General features: G+C 37.6%; 4 protein-coding genes across 4 annotated transcripts; 3 read left to right on the top strand and 1 right to left on the bottom strand.

Annotated features, from left to right (window-relative positions):
• Window positions 1–111: 111 nt before the first annotated feature.
• MELLADRAFT_106033 (uncharacterized protein) lies at window positions 112–973 on the top strand (the record flags this gene model as incomplete). The annotated part of the gene is made up of 5 exons (XM_007409622.1): window positions 112–173; window positions 253–342; window positions 409–466; window positions 541–681; window positions 776–973. 5 exons carry the CDS (start codon window positions 112–114, stop codon window positions 971–973), a joined length of 549 nt encoding a protein of 182 aa, XP_007409684.1.
• A 2,253-nt stretch (window positions 974–3,226) lies between these two features.
• MELLADRAFT_106032 (uncharacterized protein) lies at window positions 3,227–4,138 on the bottom strand (the record flags this gene model as incomplete). Its single annotated transcript, XM_007409417.1, has 2 exons — window positions 3,227–3,879; window positions 3,949–4,138. The coding sequence occupies 2 exons, from the start codon at window positions 4,136–4,138 to the stop codon at window positions 3,227–3,229; spliced, it is 843 nt and encodes a 280-aa protein (XP_007409479.1).
• A 2,667-nt stretch (window positions 4,139–6,805) lies between these two features.
• On the top strand, window positions 6,806–7,225 carry MELLADRAFT_31612 (uncharacterized protein; the record flags this gene model as incomplete). Its single annotated transcript, XM_007409623.1, has 3 exons — window positions 6,806–6,991; window positions 7,090–7,114; window positions 7,197–7,225. Coding segments are annotated over 3 exons (240 nt in total), but the record flags the coding sequence as incomplete, so codon positions are not given.
• Window positions 7,226–12,495: 5,270 nt separating this feature from the next.
• On the top strand, window positions 12,496–16,315 carry MELLADRAFT_48159 (uncharacterized protein; the record flags this gene model as incomplete). Its single annotated transcript, XM_007409624.1, has 12 exons — window positions 12,496–13,026; window positions 13,114–13,443; window positions 13,504–13,797; window positions 13,869–14,138; window positions 14,222–14,513; window positions 14,583–14,798; window positions 14,868–15,271; window positions 15,362–15,430; window positions 15,528–15,681; window positions 15,799–15,887; window positions 16,024–16,093; window positions 16,200–16,315. The coding sequence occupies 12 exons, from the start codon at window positions 12,496–12,498 to the stop codon at window positions 16,313–16,315; spliced, it is 2,835 nt and encodes a 944-aa protein (XP_007409686.1).
• Window positions 16,316–17,490: the final 1,175 nt, after the last annotated feature.

Below are 17,490 nucleotides of genomic sequence, written 5' to 3'. Positions count from 1 at the left end.
CTATAGTTTATGTGCTATTGTACCACAAAAACCTCCGATGCAAGTCTTCGGATTTCGCAGATCAGCGCCTCTTGTTGGCTTGGAGGAGCAGCGATGACAGATGTGTTCATTATGACTACTATGGTATGGTTACAGTTACAACAGCAAGATACCATCAACAAAAAGGAAAGCAGGTAAGAAAAGCTAGTTATAAACCAACTGCTGGCCAGACTTGTTGTTAATAAAGTCTTTAACTATTCTGCTTTGCCGTAGCTTTAGGAAATTAATTGCTTTGACAATTGGAAACAATTCCCTAACTGCAGCTTTCTGTCTCATGGACCTAATTTTATTCTTGTTAGCATAGTACGTCTGTGATTATACTTTGCCTTGGCTCATATGTGATCGTCTGATCAAAATTAACAATCGTAGTGAAGAATCACATGTTCCAGCAAGCCTTTGTCTCGTAAGACTATACTCGTCTTCGCTCGTGAGTGTTTTTCAAAGATTGTCAATAACATTCCACCAGCTAATCGATAATCCGATTGTGTCCTCACAATATAGTTATGTATGTTAAACTCCCGGCCAAAACGTGTTGTAGACACCGAAGTCAAAAAAGCTACATTCCTTTCCGATCTTCTTGACGCGGCTCGTGCTGAAAGCGAAGAGCGAGACCTAGAAAGTCGAGCAGAAGATGGAAATCTCGTTAGTACAGCTTTAATCGTTGACAGGAAAACATCAGCTAGACTAAAGTCATTTTGAATTCTGAATGTCTGTTATATGATCGAACCATCTTCAGGCTTCAGTGGCAGACATTCGAGGAATTCTAGTCGTCACCACCGCAAGTCTAAGCCTAAGAACTGGTCAACCTATCACTAACAACCTACAAGTATTGACACGATCATCACCAGTTTTAGATGACTTTTCTGGAGACTGTAGTACTTGGCGAGCTGATCAAGATGGGTTTACGATCGATATCGTTGGTGGTCTTCATTAGGTAAGCTATTCATTTGAGTTGATCAGAACATATTTATTGAGCCGGAGATATTAAAACCTAACTGATCTTTCTGCCGTATGTTGTTTGTAAACTAATTAGGCTCGCTTGCACGCAATATCTTTAAAACCGTCAAAAGGGGTAGGTATAACCCACAAACCAAATTATAGTTTCTCATATGCTTCGGCACAGCCAGTACGCTTTTTAAAATCCTTCAGGTTTCCAGATCACTCGATCTTGGCTCATACTATGTATTACCCTTATCATCATGTATTTGTTTTTTACGATACCCTGATCTTTGAGTGAAGGGAAAACTGTTGTGTTATTTATGACCAAACGTTTGCAAAGAAAAACTGTTAATAATTTTGGGATTTGATTTACTACGCCATCCACTGGAACCACTGATAAGTGAAGGATCAACAAAGACATTTTGATCAAACAATCTTCAAAAAAGACATCTTATTGAGCTAAGGGAAAAACAGCGCGAGATTTGCTTGCCAAACCTGAAGTTGGTGGGTAATACTTTAGGGCCCGTTTGGTAGCCACGGATTATCGTACACTACCGTAAAACTGTAATACATTATTGCCCTAAAATTACAGTAATGGCTGAAAACCATTTTGAAATGTAGTACAAGATTATTGTAACGTTTACAGCTGTATAGCGTTTGGTAAAATCAAACCCAAATCATCCAAACTTTGTACATACAGCTGTACATCGCCATCATCCATGTCAGATTACCTCTCTCCAACAGCGTCTATCGACAGTCTGGATTCGATGCTGAGCATTCGAACTGACGACCTTTTTGGATCAACCGAAAGAGAAGATGCTCTCCGAGCCGAATTAGAACATAATATCATCGCTGCTCGAGAAGTTCTCACCGCAGCACTAGCTCCCAACATCCCCTGCCGTACCTCTCGACTCAGAGGTAATGAGTATGCTAGAGAAGTGTTTGAGGGTAGTCCGGTCAGATTTCAAGAAGTCTGTCGCATGGACAAGACAACCTTCCTCTCGTTGATGGACATTCTGGATGTGTATCTCATGCCTTCGAAACACATCGATACTCGAGAGCAAGTGATGATGTTTCTTTACATCATCGGAAACCACGCTTCGAATCGAATGGCCGCTGAAAGATTCCAGCATTCGAAAGAAACCATCAGCCGCTACTTTCACAAAGTAACGGAAGCACTAGAGAAGGTCTCAGACCAGTTCATCAAACAACCTGGTCCCCAAACACCATGCCCACCCGAAATCCTCAATGATTCAAAGAGGTATCCTTTTTTTAAGGATTGTATCGGTGCCATCGATGGCACTCACATACAGGCTGTCGTTAAAACTTCCGATCAAGACCTGTGGCGTAATCGAAAAGGCTACATAAGCCAGAATGTATTAGCAGGTTGCTCATTCAACCTAATGTTCTCCTTTGTCCTCGCCGGTTTCAAAGGATCCGCTTGTGATGCCAAAGTACTGGAGGTAGCTCGGCAGCAAGGGAGATTTGTAGTTCCACCGAGTATGTAATCTCTCACTCATTTTGTTTTTGTACCAATGCTGATATTCATGCCTTTAAAGACAAATTCTATCTTGTCGACGCAGGCTATGCCAATGAGCCAGGATTCTTAGCTCCCTATTGTGGAACTCGATATCATCTGAAGGAATGGGCCCAAGGTAATGCTGGGCCCAAAGATTATAAAGAACTTTTTAATCTACGTCACTCCAGTCTTCGAAACGCAATCGAAAGAATATTTGGGGTCATTAAAAAAAGATTCGAAATGCTCACGAGTATGCACTCGTTCACAATTGAGTTTCAAGCAAGATTAGTGATAGCAATGTGTACTTTACACAACATAATTGTTAGGAAAGGTGGCGGGGATGCCTTCATGGAGGGTAATGATGGCGATGAAGATGAAGGCTGGCAGAATGAACCAGCGGCTGTCTATCAGGTGGCTTCAACTCATCTTCGAACACAGGCTGCTGATGCTCGAGATCAAATTGCTATGGACATGTGGCAGGCTTACATTGCTCATCCTCGCTATCGAGGCTAAAAACTCAAACTCAGAGCTCATCAAATAGTATAGAAAGTATCCTTTATTTTTAAACAAAAACTTTAACATCTCATATTTCATTTGGATCAAGTATTTAACCAGTAGGACATTTTGTACATACAATTCTTATACTAATGTAAAGCAACAACATATAATTGTAATTTGATAAAGTAATATGAAATAAAAATTGGATTTAATCCTAATAAATGAAAACCATCATTCATTTCCTTCATTCTCTTGATCATTTTCATTCTCTTGATCATTTTCATTTTCATTCTCTTGATCATTTTCATCCTCTTGTTCGTCTTCATTTCCCTTTTCTTTTCTCTTCTCTTTTCCCTTTCCCTTTTCTTTTTCATTGACAACATCATACCCAAGGCTCAGGGCGAGCCAGCTCCATCTCAACTTGACATCGGAATTGATGAATGTTCGACATTTGTCCTCGTGCTCGAAAAGAAGGATAGCTTCAGTGGCAGCTTTGGGATTATTGTAAAAGTGGTCCTTCCAGCCCTTGTTGAAGATCTCCATCGCTTCCGCTTGAGAAGGGATGGTGGTGAATCGATAGGATTGAGATTCTCGATCCAATCGAGCAGCAGTGATCAACATCGACTCCTTGGCAGCATCGTGATCAGCGATAGCCTTTGATCGTACCCTATCGCGATCGAGGGCTTCAGCCGCTTGATTCTTGAGCAATTCAGCTGAATTGTCCAAAGAACTTGCAAGCTTGGCCTTGGTGTTTGGTCTAACTCGAGGAGCCGGCTTCTTGTTGTAAGCACGAGGTTTCGGAGTCGCCGGAGTCGCAGTTTGAGTGATACTTTCATCTGAAGTGTCACCCGAGTGGTCACTGTAATGGCGAGTGTCGTCTAAGCCTAAATCCAAAAGGTAAATAAGACATAGCTTAGTTACAAGATCAATACAAATATATTAAAAAAACCTACCCTGCCTCTTTAATGGTGGAGGAAGACGATAAGCTTCATCGTCATCATCATCAGATAGCTCGGTCCGAGTTTCAACAGGTCGCTTTTTGACAGGTTCCTTTCCAGCAGGTTTGGGATCGACGGCAGGTGGCTTATTGACAGGTTTGGGATCGACGGCAGGTGGCTTAGCAACCGGTTCCTTTTCAGCCATGAGATCGATTTCAGGTGGATCGTCAGAAGGTAGCTCATCATCAGGTGGACTGATAGCTTGGTTAGTGATTGGTCTATTCGCAGTTTGAGTTCCTATAATCCCATTGGCGGTGGCGTTGACATCACCGAAGAGTTCGTTCATGAGGTCGTAGAGCGGGAAGGGCTTCTTCTCATAGGCAGAAGCACCTTTATGTTTCTACAGATTTTGAAAGTTGTCAGCAGTCAGTATGAATATATATTGACCATTGAGCATGTAAGAACTTACACTGCAATAATCGGGCCAAAACCCTGGCTGAGCAGTTACCATCTGAGTTTCCTCGTTCCAACCAGCGCCTGAAGCTCCTCTCAACGCATGGACTATGGCGTATTGGGACTTAACCTAAGTATTACAAGGTTGATGATCGGTCAGCATAGTTTTAAGAGAAAGAAATTGATTAAATGAGAAACTGACCGTTTGAAGATGGTTCTTGAGCTGTGGTTTCTTGAGTTTACACTTGAAGGTATCATTGAATTCTTTGACTACCGCAGTCCAAGCTTCCTTTTTGAATCCAGTAGCGGCTTTCTTTCCAGCAAGTTTTTGAAGGATGAGGGAGTTGATCAAGGCTCGGCTCTTTGCGTGAGTCCAATTGGGAGATTCGTTGGCTTCGTCATCAGCTTCGTCGACTTTGTCGGGTTTAGCTTTTGGCATGTTGTTGATTCGGTTCGAGTGGAATGAGGAAGTCAATCGAAGAAGTAAGAAGAAGTAAGAAGAATTAAGAAGAATCGAGTTGATTGGATTTGGAAAAGTTTGAAAGGAAGTCGAACGAAGAAGAAAGTTGAATAAAAAAAGAATTGAGTCGAATGGGATTTGGAGGAAGTCAAACGAAGACCAAAAAAAGAAGAAGGTGATCAAAAAAAAGGAAATGAGGTGAGTTGGAGTCGAAGGGAAAACGGGGTGAAGGGTAGAGTGAGGTACAGAGAAGGGTGAATTTTCGACAAGTTCCCTTCTCACGTACGGAATGAAATCAGATTATGGATTAAATAATGCCGAAAACGGGCATTATGAAATTACCATAGTATTTTGAGATTATCGTTCAATTAATACATTACGATAATCTTGAAATTTGGGCTACCAAACGGCCAAATTTGAAAACCGATTATTTTACAGCGTTTGTAGAAATACAGCGGTAAAAAAAGGGCTACCAAACGGGCCCTTATCATATGAAATGATTGCCAACTGCAGAGATGTCTCCCGAAGAGTAATCATATCAAAACAGTTCCAAACAAAATAATTTGGAAGATAAGGCTGGGATGATAAGCCTACATATACTGATTTTTCTTCGAGTTACGTCATCTTGCTGGCTTAGATCAATGGTAGATCGTCTCCCTCCTACGAAGATCGTGCGAGGAGAAGGTTGCGGGTTCGAGTCCCGTGGTTAGTGCTTTCTTTTTATTACTCTGGACTTCTTGATCCTACATCGTCACTTGACTTGTTTTGATACTTTTGTGGTTGGATATTGAGGGAATGAAGAATAAGCGGGTCTGAAGGGGCCAAAGATCTACAAATGGTTTTTTTGGTTTGATAAATTGATGTTTAATTTTGGAATGAATTGAATTGAATTACCGATTTTACAATTTCGGAGTTTAGAATCAATTCAAACACCCGCGAATCAAGTTTTGAATGGTGGTATACAGACAAGCTACATATATGCACCACCAAGTTTCTTAATCCATTAATTATCCGATCGATGTTTGATATTCGGATTTCGAAAAAACAACAAGAAAGCCGAATTTACAAAAAAAGAAATATTTCAGAAATAAAAATGAAAAGAGAAGAAATCGAAATCGAAACCGATCAACCTACTAAACAACCCAAACTGATTAAAATGAAATCCACCAAACCTTTAATCGATCTAAGTGAATTACAAGTTAAGTTTTTTTCCTAATCCACTCATCATTAAAAAACCAAAACTTTCAATTGATTTTTTGGTTCTTTGTTTTTTTTTGTTTAGGATATCATGGAAAAGGAAAATGAGATTAAAGAAAAGATTAAAGAATCGGTTCGATCGATCGAACGAGAAAATAAAAAGATTAGTGGGATCTTGTATCAAGTTCATGGTTCTACATTAGAAGAGAGTTAAGTATTTTCATCTTAAATGATTTCTATACTTTCCATTATTTATATTTTAAACCTCCTCAAAAAAATCGAATTCTTAATGATCTTACATTTTTTGGGTGTCAGATACTGAAATTCTACAAGAAGTTAATGATTGTTTACCAAACCTAATTGAAAAATTAAAAACTTTATCCAAACTGATTCCAGCCGGAGAATACTGTAAGCGTTTCCCCCCCCCAAACCATTCAACTTTTTTCGGATCTTGATAATTCATGTTTTGAATTTCTGTTGGTAGGGAGATATAATGAGATCTTTAGTAAAGTCATTCAACATATCACTTTACTAATGATTTATAAAGAATGGTTAAACCAAAACTTAACCATCCAAGGAACTTTCAATCAACCCAACCAAACACGTATCCCAGCCGAAAGTTTATTAACCAAAGAAGATATCATTCATCAATTACAACGTAAGCATTTCTTTTTCGCATTTTCATCAAACTTGGATTGAATGTAGTTGATGAAGTTTGGGATGGGTTTGGATTTAGTTGAAAGTCCATTAACGATCACTAGTGAAGAATATTTACATGGATTGATTAGTTTGATTAATGAATTGACTAGGTTATCAATTAATGTTATCAGTTTAGGTTTCTTTCAAGTTCCGATTGGGATTTGTGAGTTTGTTAAAGAATTGAGTAATGGGTTTTCGGTTTTGAATTTGAAGAATGATTCGTTGAGAAAACGATTTGATTCGATAAAGGTATGTGATTCTGTGATTTCTTTGGGGAGTGATTGATGGAGTGAAGTCATAATGATGAGGGGGTTGAATTAATGAGGTTTTGGTTTTTTTTGGTTTAGTATGATTTAAAAAGATTAGAAGAAGGTCAGGTTTGATTTTTTGGTTTGATTGATGTTAAAATGAGAATTAAAGTTGATAAGATGTTGATTGGATTTGAATTTTGTAGTTGTATATGATATCACACTTAGAGGTTTATATCCAATTCAAGTTAAGGAAAGTATTGTATAAAATGATGAGATTTGATGAAGTTTGTTGGGATCAACTGGAATGGGTTTTTGATTAATGTAATTTTACTAACTTAACTAAATCTCTCTTGAACAAGCAATGTAGTTGGAGAGAGAGACCTTATACCTTATACCACATCAAGCCCTCATAGCTCAACAGGAAACAAGAAGCAATTTTACTGTGGGAAAACTCATTGTATTTAACACAGTTGAGGAGCCAAGATGTATCATTTTGGCATCATTTCTGTGTTATCTCAGTGTTTTGGCTCCGGAACTGCATGAAATGTAATCACTCTTCCCATGGGAAAATCGTCTCTTGTTTCCTGTGCTCTACAATGAAAGCTCAAAATGATGGTAAACTTTGCCAGGTGCACATGCACTGCCAACATAGATGCCTTGGGTTGTGGAATCTGAGGCATCATCAGAGATAGATCCTCAGACAGACCTTGTCCAAGGTAATCTTCTGTGCTGAGAATTGCCTTGGATCAAAACCTCAGACAGCTTCTGTCTGAGGTTTGGAATCCAATTATACCTTGGATTTTTCAATCTGAGGTAAATATGTTGACGGTGATGGGTAGGATGATCAGACACAGAAGAGTTTTCTTTGGTTCAGAGTCTATTTCTATACAGGCTAAGGAAATATGGAGGGCTGAAAAGGTCCCTAGCCAAACTTTTCCTGCTCATACACCAAAGTTGTGGTATGTAATAGACAGAAATAGAAAAAAGAATTTGTTAATAGATGGAAATAAAGGAAATTGATAGATAGAATTCACTGTGCCAGTGGAGAGTGCCCTGGAAATTCGAGCCTCAGGGAGCTCCTGATGTCTGAGTCAGCCCACACAGGTCAGGTGCTGGGATTAGAAAAACTTGAATGGAATTTCTTGTGAAGTCTGTGTTTGTTGAGGAACTTCCCGGCTGGCATAGCAGGGAATGCACCACAGTGATGCCATGTTACTAACTTTAAAGTGAGATGGCTGGATTGAAACTTCCAGTTATAATCAATCCATATTAGCAGGGTTCAAGTCAAAAGAAATCAGACCCAAAATGTGTTTTATGCTTTGCTTGGAAGTGGCAATTTATAAACCATGTTTTATAGCTTGCAAGCACCTCTAGAGGTACTTGCAAGGTTTAAAAGTATAGGACAATGCCTATAATTTTAAGAAGGTTGATTATTTTTTGGCTTGAGAAAAAAGTGTCTTTTTTTAAAAGGTGTATGATTTTTTTTGTTTCTTGATGGTTGTCTCTTTTGTCTTTCTTCCTCATTGAATTCATAACAGCAGATATAATGCACTTGTTTTAAGCTTGTGTACCTTGTCTCAGAGCTTTTTTTCTTTCTTATAAGGCTTAGTGGCTTATATTTAAGCACTTTTTATGACTCCTTGCAATTCTTTAGCTCAACTTGTGCTTCAGAAATTCACTTGGAAGTTGTATAATTCCTGCTCAAATTTTCAACATGAACCCCGCTATTGCTGTGACACTGATGAAAGCTGAATGGTTGCCTTTTGTTGTGCATCCATCACGGACAAGGCATATCTTTGTGTTGTTGTCCTAAATTGTTCAGAACAAAACTTTGATTAGGTGTTGTGTTGAAGTTCATGAAGTTTAGTATTGCAACAAACCGGGCTTCAACAAGTGGAGCATCAAGATGGGCTGGGGCTAGGTGGTTGGGATTCAGAAAATTAAGTGGAAGAGAGGCAGAGTTGAGAAGTGGGAGCTAGGAATGAGGCCATTGCCTGAGACTCTTGTGATCTCAGGTGTGTTTGGTGCATATATGTATAAAAGGTATAAAAAGAGGAAGTATTGAAGGAAGTATTAAATGTATAAAAGAAAAAGAAGAGGAGTAATAAAATGATAGAAGGAACAAGTGAGAAGAAAGGGATGATAAAATGTACTTACCAATCCCTTGCTTGAAGGTACATGTTGCACAGCCAAACTGGGCAATCTGAAGTATGAATCAAAGGGTTAGAAACAAAGAGATCATGGAAACATATCCCTGGATTGAGAATGTGGGCAAATCATAGAAGAGAAAACATGGAAGTGACTGTAGACACTCTGACCTACAGTCATTATACATAGGAAATTATCAGGAGAAGTACAGGATTCCCCTAAATTCCTTCTGCTTCATCACACTATGGTGCAGTTGGACCATGAACAGTTGAACCACAGCCTACAGAGCTCAAACCATACTGCACTGCACCATTGGCGGTATTCCTCTGTGGTCCAATTTTTGTGTGGGTCCCACTTACATCACATTACATAGCTGTACATATTACCATGATGATGAAATCTTGAATGTCTTCAAAACCCTTGAAAAACTGTGTTTATCACTCAGTTTTCAGCAGTACCTGTTTAATAATGCAAAAAAAATTGTGGAAAGAGAAATCCTGTAATTATCCCTGTAGAAAGGTAGGTGCCTGTATGGCTGAGATATTGGATTTCAAATTTCTTTTGACCTCTGTGCTTTTGTAAATTAATTCAAAGAAGAACATACACTTAGACCCAGGAGCCAATCAGTGGGGTCCCAGTGTTCTACCAAATGCTGACAACCCCCTTGTAGAAGCCTTGGGATTTGTGTAGCTCACAAGGCTTTTTTGCAGGGGTTGATGAGATGTGATCCAATTTTTTTACCCCCCATGGAAAATCCTGGGAAATTTTGTAGCTCCAGGGGGGGAGTGCCCAGATATGACACAAAGTTGTCACCTTCCCATGAGAAAGCCTAGTGAGCTAGCCAGACCTGGTACTGTTGGGATCTTGGGATCTGTCCAATCTTGTATGGCCAATACCAAATATGGCAAAAAAATCTAATCCTTGGTTGGGTGAAGTGATATGAGAAAAGAATAGTTTTGGTATTTGGGTTGACAATACAATACCAAGATTTCTCTTGAATTGGTTTGGTTGTTTCTGCTCACTTTTGCAGAACACTACTTATTATCCAGAGCTCAGACTGGATAAACAGAAACCCATTTTTTTTGGATTTGAAAGAGTCTAATGATTTAGTACTTCAACTTACTTTGAAGTTCTGAGTAGTGTGAGAATCATAGAAATACTTCAGAAAGAAATGTTTGAGGAAAAATTTGTTTGGATTACCTGCTCCTGGTTCTTGGATATTACAAGTTCACTGTAGATATATTCAGATCATCATCAACCTTATTTCACTTGAACCTTGCTATATGTTTGGTTCTGAGTTACTTTGTGTGTGTCAAGCTTGGGAATCAATTTTGAAGCATTCTTGAAGGTATTAGAGTTCATGGATCACCTGGCTTACCAGTGATTTGTGATATGATGCTGTAACACAAGCCTCACCAACTGTAGAGATGTCCCCATTCACAGGATAGGCTCTGGGAGGCTTGTGACTTACATATTGTGAAATTTGGTCTGATACCAATTCCAATCATTATCTGGCTAGGACTCTCTCCAGCTGCCATTTGTCACATTTTGTACAGTTTTCTGTAAGATAACCCATACCTTTTTATAGAACCCAAAAGATATGGGGTTTTTCATAGAGTATGTGTTATCACAATGAGCATCTGGGATAAAAAGTGAAAATGATGTACTAAAATTTAAAAAGCATGGGTTAGGTTACTGCTAGAGTATAGCCGCATTCAAACCTAACCCGGTTACCCAGTTGCTTTTCTGGTGGTAACTTTGTGTATCCATTGACAGTTCTTGACAGCTTCCAGCCAAAAAGTCCACCGGGTCAACTGGGTTTTTTGAAACCGGGTCAGGTTTGAACACGGCTTATGTGTTAGAAGTGGTGGGTTTATTTTAGAGTTGAGTGTAGCAAACACACCAATCAAGTTGATGTGCATATTGAAGCTTGTAGTGTTTATGTTTCTGTGTCTTTTGTTGTCTTTGAAGTTTCCATATTGATCATGACTGCCCCACTGGAAGTTAAATATCAGAGTTGATTTATGAATGAGATTTTCACATGTGATCATTGATGTGTTCCTAGATTTGATGTAATATCTCTATGATAAACTATTGATAGTTAAAGTTGTATGACTGATCTGCTATATTCTTTTTTTTTGGTGAAAAATGAAGAGAAAGGATCGAGTTGGAGTCCTTTATTTAGTTTGAGGGAGGATGTGTATTCTTGGAAAAAGTTGGTTTTGTTTAGATTTTTGGTATTGATGGTCTTCTTCTTGGGATGGTGACATTTTGGCCAAGAGTTATTGAAGTTCTTGAATTTGGATTTAGTTAAGTTGAGTGATTTTAGTTAAGATTGAATTTGGTAAAAGGTAAATAGAAGAAGTGTGTTTTAATTTAATGTAGTTTTGAATGATTTGATTTTTGATTTTTGATTTGGAATGAGAAGTGAGTCAGTCGATTGGATGGTTCTTCTTCTTTAACTTCAACTTCAACACACTCAACTAGTCAACACAGTCAACAACTTGATGAGATTGATTGATTGGTATCATTGAGACTCAGAGTGAAGTTTTACTTGAAAGATGAGGAAGAATACAAGTTCAAGTAGCAACAATAGAACTGATAAAGTTAGATCGACTGCTTACTCTGATATATTCGGTAGAAATCCAGATCGATTCAATACATCAACTCCATCAAATCATCAACTTTATTATCATCCAACACCAACACTACCACCACCACCACCACCAAATACTTCCTTAGATCGATCTGCTTCTTTCACTTCAAATCATCATTCATCTTATCAAACTCATCCTCATCCTCAAACTTATCCTACACCAACTCATCATCATCATCATCATCATCAGCAATATCCTTTCAATCATCAAACTCATCAAACTCAAATACCTTCTTATATGCTTGACTTGGATTTCTCAACTTCAAATCATACTCAATCTCAATCATCTCATCAACGTCCTCTCAATCATTCTCCTCTTCATACTCCTCTCGGTGTCATTAGGGAAGGTCCTTTTCATTCATTTCATCAACACAGTCCAATCTTAGGTTAGTTGATCATCTCTTTCAAAGTTTTTTCCATTCAATTCTATCTTCATCATCTTTTCTTTTTGGTTTGGTTTACATTCAGATCGATCAAATCAAGCTTCTTCATCTTCAACTGAATCAGATCGTCATTCAACCTATCAAGCTTCTTCACCATCTCATCATCCATTCTATCATCCTGATCCAAACCTGAACCGTTCAACTTCAACCTCTACTTCTTCTTCACTTCATCATCCTTATCCTTATGGTTCACATCCCTTTCAAAGGAACTCTACTCATCTTCATCCTAGAAAATCATCCGAATCCGTCAGAGTCATGCCTACTCAACCTAAACCTAGTCCAACAGGTTACGATCGATCATTCTCACTCACCAGTCGACCTACCCCTTCAACCTCTATCTTACCTCATGATCATCAAAGCTCTTCAAAACAAGCCTTTGCACCACCACCATCTCAAAGATCTTCAGTAGCGATTCCTACCCAAAGATCTTCAGTTGTCATTCCCTCACATCAACCTTCTACGTCAATCTCACGTGGCAAATCTCCTATCGTTTACCCTGCTTTACTGAGTAAAGTAGCAGAAGCCTTTAAATCTCGAACAGTCTTATCAGAACGTACCAAGGATGGTTTAACCTATACAGCTTGTTTTGATGGTCGAGCAGCCGTAGATAAGATTGCTTATATCATCAAAACCACCGATCGAAATCTGGCTCTCTTATTAGGTAGAGCATTAGATGCACAAAAGTTTTTTCATGACGTTACTTATGATCATCGATTGAGAGATAGTCCTAATGAATTATATCAGTTTCGAGCCAGATTAGGATCACCATTTACAAGTTTAGAAGATGTTTTAGATGGACAAACATCTAAATTGGTGGGAGAAAAACATGGAACTCAAGAAATTGAAGAAGATCATGAAGAAGAAGAAGAAGAGATGAGATTACCTTCTGGAGTGTTTACACTCTTGACAGATTGTTATTCACCTACCTGTACGAGAGATAGGTTGTGTTATTCGATTGCTTGTCCGAGAAGATTAGAACAACAAGCTAGATTGAATTTGAAACCGAAACCGGGTTTGTTGAAACGTAGCTTATCGACTGAATCATTGATTGATCTTAAAGAACCTGGAACACTTTGGATTCATTCGGTGCCGCAAGAAGTGATTGATTCGGTGGATGATACAGAGAAGAAACGTCAAGAGGCTATCAATGAATGTATTTATACTGAACGAGATTTTGTTCGAGATCTTGAATATCTTCGTGATGTGAGTGAATTTCTTTAAATCCGAGAAGAATCCCAAGTACTGATTTACTTTTTCTTTTAGAGTTGGATTAAACCATTACAAACTAGTTCGATCATACCAGAACATAGAAGACAAGATTTCGTAACCCAAGTCTTTTGGAATGTATTAGATGTCTTGGCTGTCAATTCAAGGTTATCGGAATTACTTAGCAAACGACAAAAATCATCACATGTGATTAAATCGATTGGAGATCTTTATCTTGAACTTGTGCCACACTTTGGTCCGTTTGTTCAATATGGATCTCATCAATTGTATGGGAAATATGAATTTGAAAAAGAAAAGATATCGAATTTAGCTTTTGGAAAATTTGTTGATGTTGGTTTTGATATGAATCGAATTAAAGTTTGAGATTCATACTGATTGGTGTTGTTTTTTTCTCTGTCTAGGAAACTGAAAGATTACCTGAATCTAGAAAATTAGAATTGAATGCATATCTTACTAAACCGACGACTAGATTAGCAAGATATCCATTATTGTTAGAAGTGGTTTTAAAGTATACACCGGATGATCATTCAGATAAGATTGATTTACCTAAAGTGATCAAAATGATTCGTGAACTCTTGACTAAAGTGAATATCGAATCTGGGAAATCTGAGAATCGATTTAATTTGGCACAACTTGATCAACAGTTGGTGTTTAGACAAGGAGAAGCTGTTGTAAGTTTTTGTTTTGCTTTTTCTTAAGAATCAGTTGAATTTTTTTTGCCAAGAAGGTTGATGGATTGGTTGGGTACTTATAGGATCTAAGGTTAAGAGAAGAAGGACGAGAATTGATTTTCAAAGGACAATTAAAGAAAAGAGGAGGAGGAGGAAGTGATAGTGCAGAATTACAAGTATATTTATTTGATCATGCTTTATTGATGGTGAAACCTAAATATTCACATAAGACTGAACAATTAAAAGTGTATCGAAAACCGATCCCATTAGAATTATTAACGATCACTGGTTTAGTCAATCAACCTAATCCTAATCAAGCTGATGGTCATCATCAAAGTACAAGTCTAACGAAAAAATCTTTGATGAATCGTGCTAGTGTGACAGGAGGAGGAGGAAGTAAATCGTCCAATCATTCGGCTATAAGTCATGTGATGACCGTTAAAGATAAAGCTGGATATCCGATTACGATTAATCATTTGGGTAGGAAAGGATACTCGATTGTGCTTTGGGCTCCTAGTTTTCAGTCTAGATCTAAATGGTTAGAGAAGATTGAGGCTAGACAGATTGAGCTTAGGAATAGGAGTACGGTCTTTGAGATGGTGGCACTTAATGAAGGTTTCTTTGTGGGAAATAATAAAGTGACCTGTGCGGCTTCGTTTGGTAAGGGTTTTTTGAAAAAAAGAAGAGGTGTTTGGTTTAAAGTGATTGATTAGGTTTTTTTTCTTTTAGATAATGGAAATCGATATGTGTTTGGAACCGAGAATGGAGTCTACTTATCATCAATGCCGAACCGATCTAATCTTCCACCATCCTCCTCAACATCATTAGAAGAAGAAGGGATCCTCAAACCGATCCGAGTGATCCAAATCATGAATGTAACACAAGTAGAAGTGATTGAACCAGAAAGGATTTTGATTATTTTGGCAGATAAAGCTATGATGAGTTTTTGGTTAGATACATTAGATCCGAATGATTCAACAGGAATTGGAAAACGAACTCGAAAGATTTCATCGAATGCTACGTTTTTTAGAACTGGTGAATGTTTGGGTAAGAAATTGGTTTGTGTGGTTAAGTCTGGAACGGTTTCTAGTACGATTAAAACTTTGGAAGTCTTGAGAGGTTTCGGAGCACCTGTTGGGATTGGACAAGGGAATGGGATGGGCAATGGGATGGGGAATGGAATGGGAATGGGATCTATTGGGTTGGGGTTGGGGTATGCTAAGGGACAGGGAAAGAGTGGGTTAAGGAAGATTGTGGGTGGGAATAGTAATGATGCTTTAAAGGTTTATAAGGTATGTACACTTTTCTTTTTTTCATTCATCCAATTCTTTCGTATGTTTTTTTTCGTATATATTGACAAGAAGGATTTGATTTGATTTTTTTTTCTAGGAATTTTATATTCCAACTGAATCAAGTTCAGTGCATTTTTTAAAATCAAAGTTATGTGTAGGTTGTAATAAAGGATTTGAGATTGTTGATTTAGAAAGTTTAGATACACAAGCTTTACTTGATCCGGCTGATCCTTCTTTAGAGTTTGTGTTGAGTAAGACTGGAAGTCTTGGAAACAATGTTTCTGGAGGGAATAATGGAGGAGGGAATGGTGGTGGAGGGAATGGAGGGGGTGGAGGAGGAGGGAGTAATGGGGTAGGGATGGGTGGAGGGGGTGGGAGTGTGAAGCCTTTGGGGATCTTTAGGGTTGAGGGAGGTGGAGGGGAATTCTTGTTGTGTTATGAAGACTTTGGGTTTTATGTGAGTGGTTTTGAAATTGAATTGATGAGAAAGATTTTGATTGATTGAAAAAAAGTTGAATTGTATTGATTTTTTTTGGTTTTTTTTTTGGTTTTTTTTTTGGTTTTTTTTTTGGTTTTTTTGGTTTTGAAAAAAGGTAAATAAAAACGGATGGAGAGCAAGGAATAATTGGATTGTTTATTGGGAAGGACATCCGGTTGCATTTGGTAAGCAGAATTTTTTGAAAATGAAAATCAAACAGATCAGAAAGAAAAAGAGAAAGAGAGAGAGAATTGATGATTGTTTTTTTTGGGGGGGGGGGGAAATGATTAGCTATTCAGTATCCATTTGTTTTGGCATTCGAACCTAGTTTTGTTGAGGTTAGACATTTGGAAACTGGAGCTTTGTTACAGATTATTCCTGGACCTAATATTAGGTTTGTGGTTTGATCCTTTCTCTGATAATTTATCTTTCTTTGAAAAATAAAACAAACTGATTGGTTTTTTGGGGGGTTTGGGGTTTGTTTTTAAAGACATTTGTTTTCAGATAAACATCAAATCGTTTTTGCTGCTGAAGGTAGGATCTTGGATTTAAGAGTTTGTCAATCGTATTGGAGATCGGTTTCTTCAACTACTCCCGCTTCTACGACTAATTATTATCCTCAACAACAACAGTTGCAACAACAACTTCAACAACCGGTTCATCAGTATCATCATCATTATCATTAATTGCATTTTTTTTTTGGAAATCCTTTTTGGGAGGTTTGCTTGGGTGTTTGACTGGTGACTTTTTGGTGGTCTTTTGAATTGCTTTTTGGATTTTTTTTGTTGGATTGGTTGTTTGGATTGGTTGTTTGGATTGGTTGTTTGCGGTTTTTGGGGGGTGGATTTTTTTGGTTGAGGGATTTTAGAGGTTTTGAAGTTTTAGAGGTTTTAGAGGTTTTAGATATTTGATTTTAGAAGCTTTCAGAAGATTTTGAAGATTTTGAAGATTTTGAAGATTTTGAAGTTTAGGATTTTAGGATTTTAAGATTTTAAGATATTAAGATTTTAAGATTTCCAAAAAAGGTTAGTAAACTTTGGAAAACTTTAGATCCTAAGAAGAAAGAAAGAAAGAAAAAAAGAAATTCAAGTTATGTAATGTATGTAGGTAAAAAATGATGATGAAACTTTTTAATGTGTGTGTGTGTGTGTTTGTGTTTCTCTCTATCTATCTTTTTTTTGGTTCTTGTTGTATTCGTTTCTCTATTTTTTTATTTTGCTTCTTTTTTTTGCTTCTTTGTTTTTCTTTGTTTTGGTTTTTCTTTTTTTGGTGTTTCTTTCTTTGTGTTTCTTTCTTTGTGTTTCTTTTTTTTGGTTTTTGTTTGATTTGATTTGGTTTTCTTTTTTTGGTTTTCTTTTTTTGTGTTTCTTTTGATTTTGGTTTGGTTTGGTTTTATTAGGTTTTGCTTTTTTCTTGTGTGAGGTTTTAATTCTTAGATTTAAAAAGATAAATAGAAAAAAATCAATTCTTTTACAAAATCAATCTTTGTAACAAAAATCATTTTTTTATCAAAATCAATTTTTTCATGTATGAAGTGGATGAAGTGATGGATTTCTTGGAGTTTTTTTTTTCCAGTTTGTGG

Source organism: Melampsora larici-populina (genome assembly GCF_000204055.1).
Source record: "Melampsora larici-populina 98AG31 unplaced genomic scaffold MELLAscaffold_16, whole genome shotgun sequence".
Lineage (NCBI taxonomy): Eukaryota > Fungi > Basidiomycota > Pucciniomycetes > Pucciniales > Melampsoraceae > Melampsora > Melampsora laricis-populina.
This window is presented reverse-complemented; position numbering and strand designations above follow the sequence as displayed.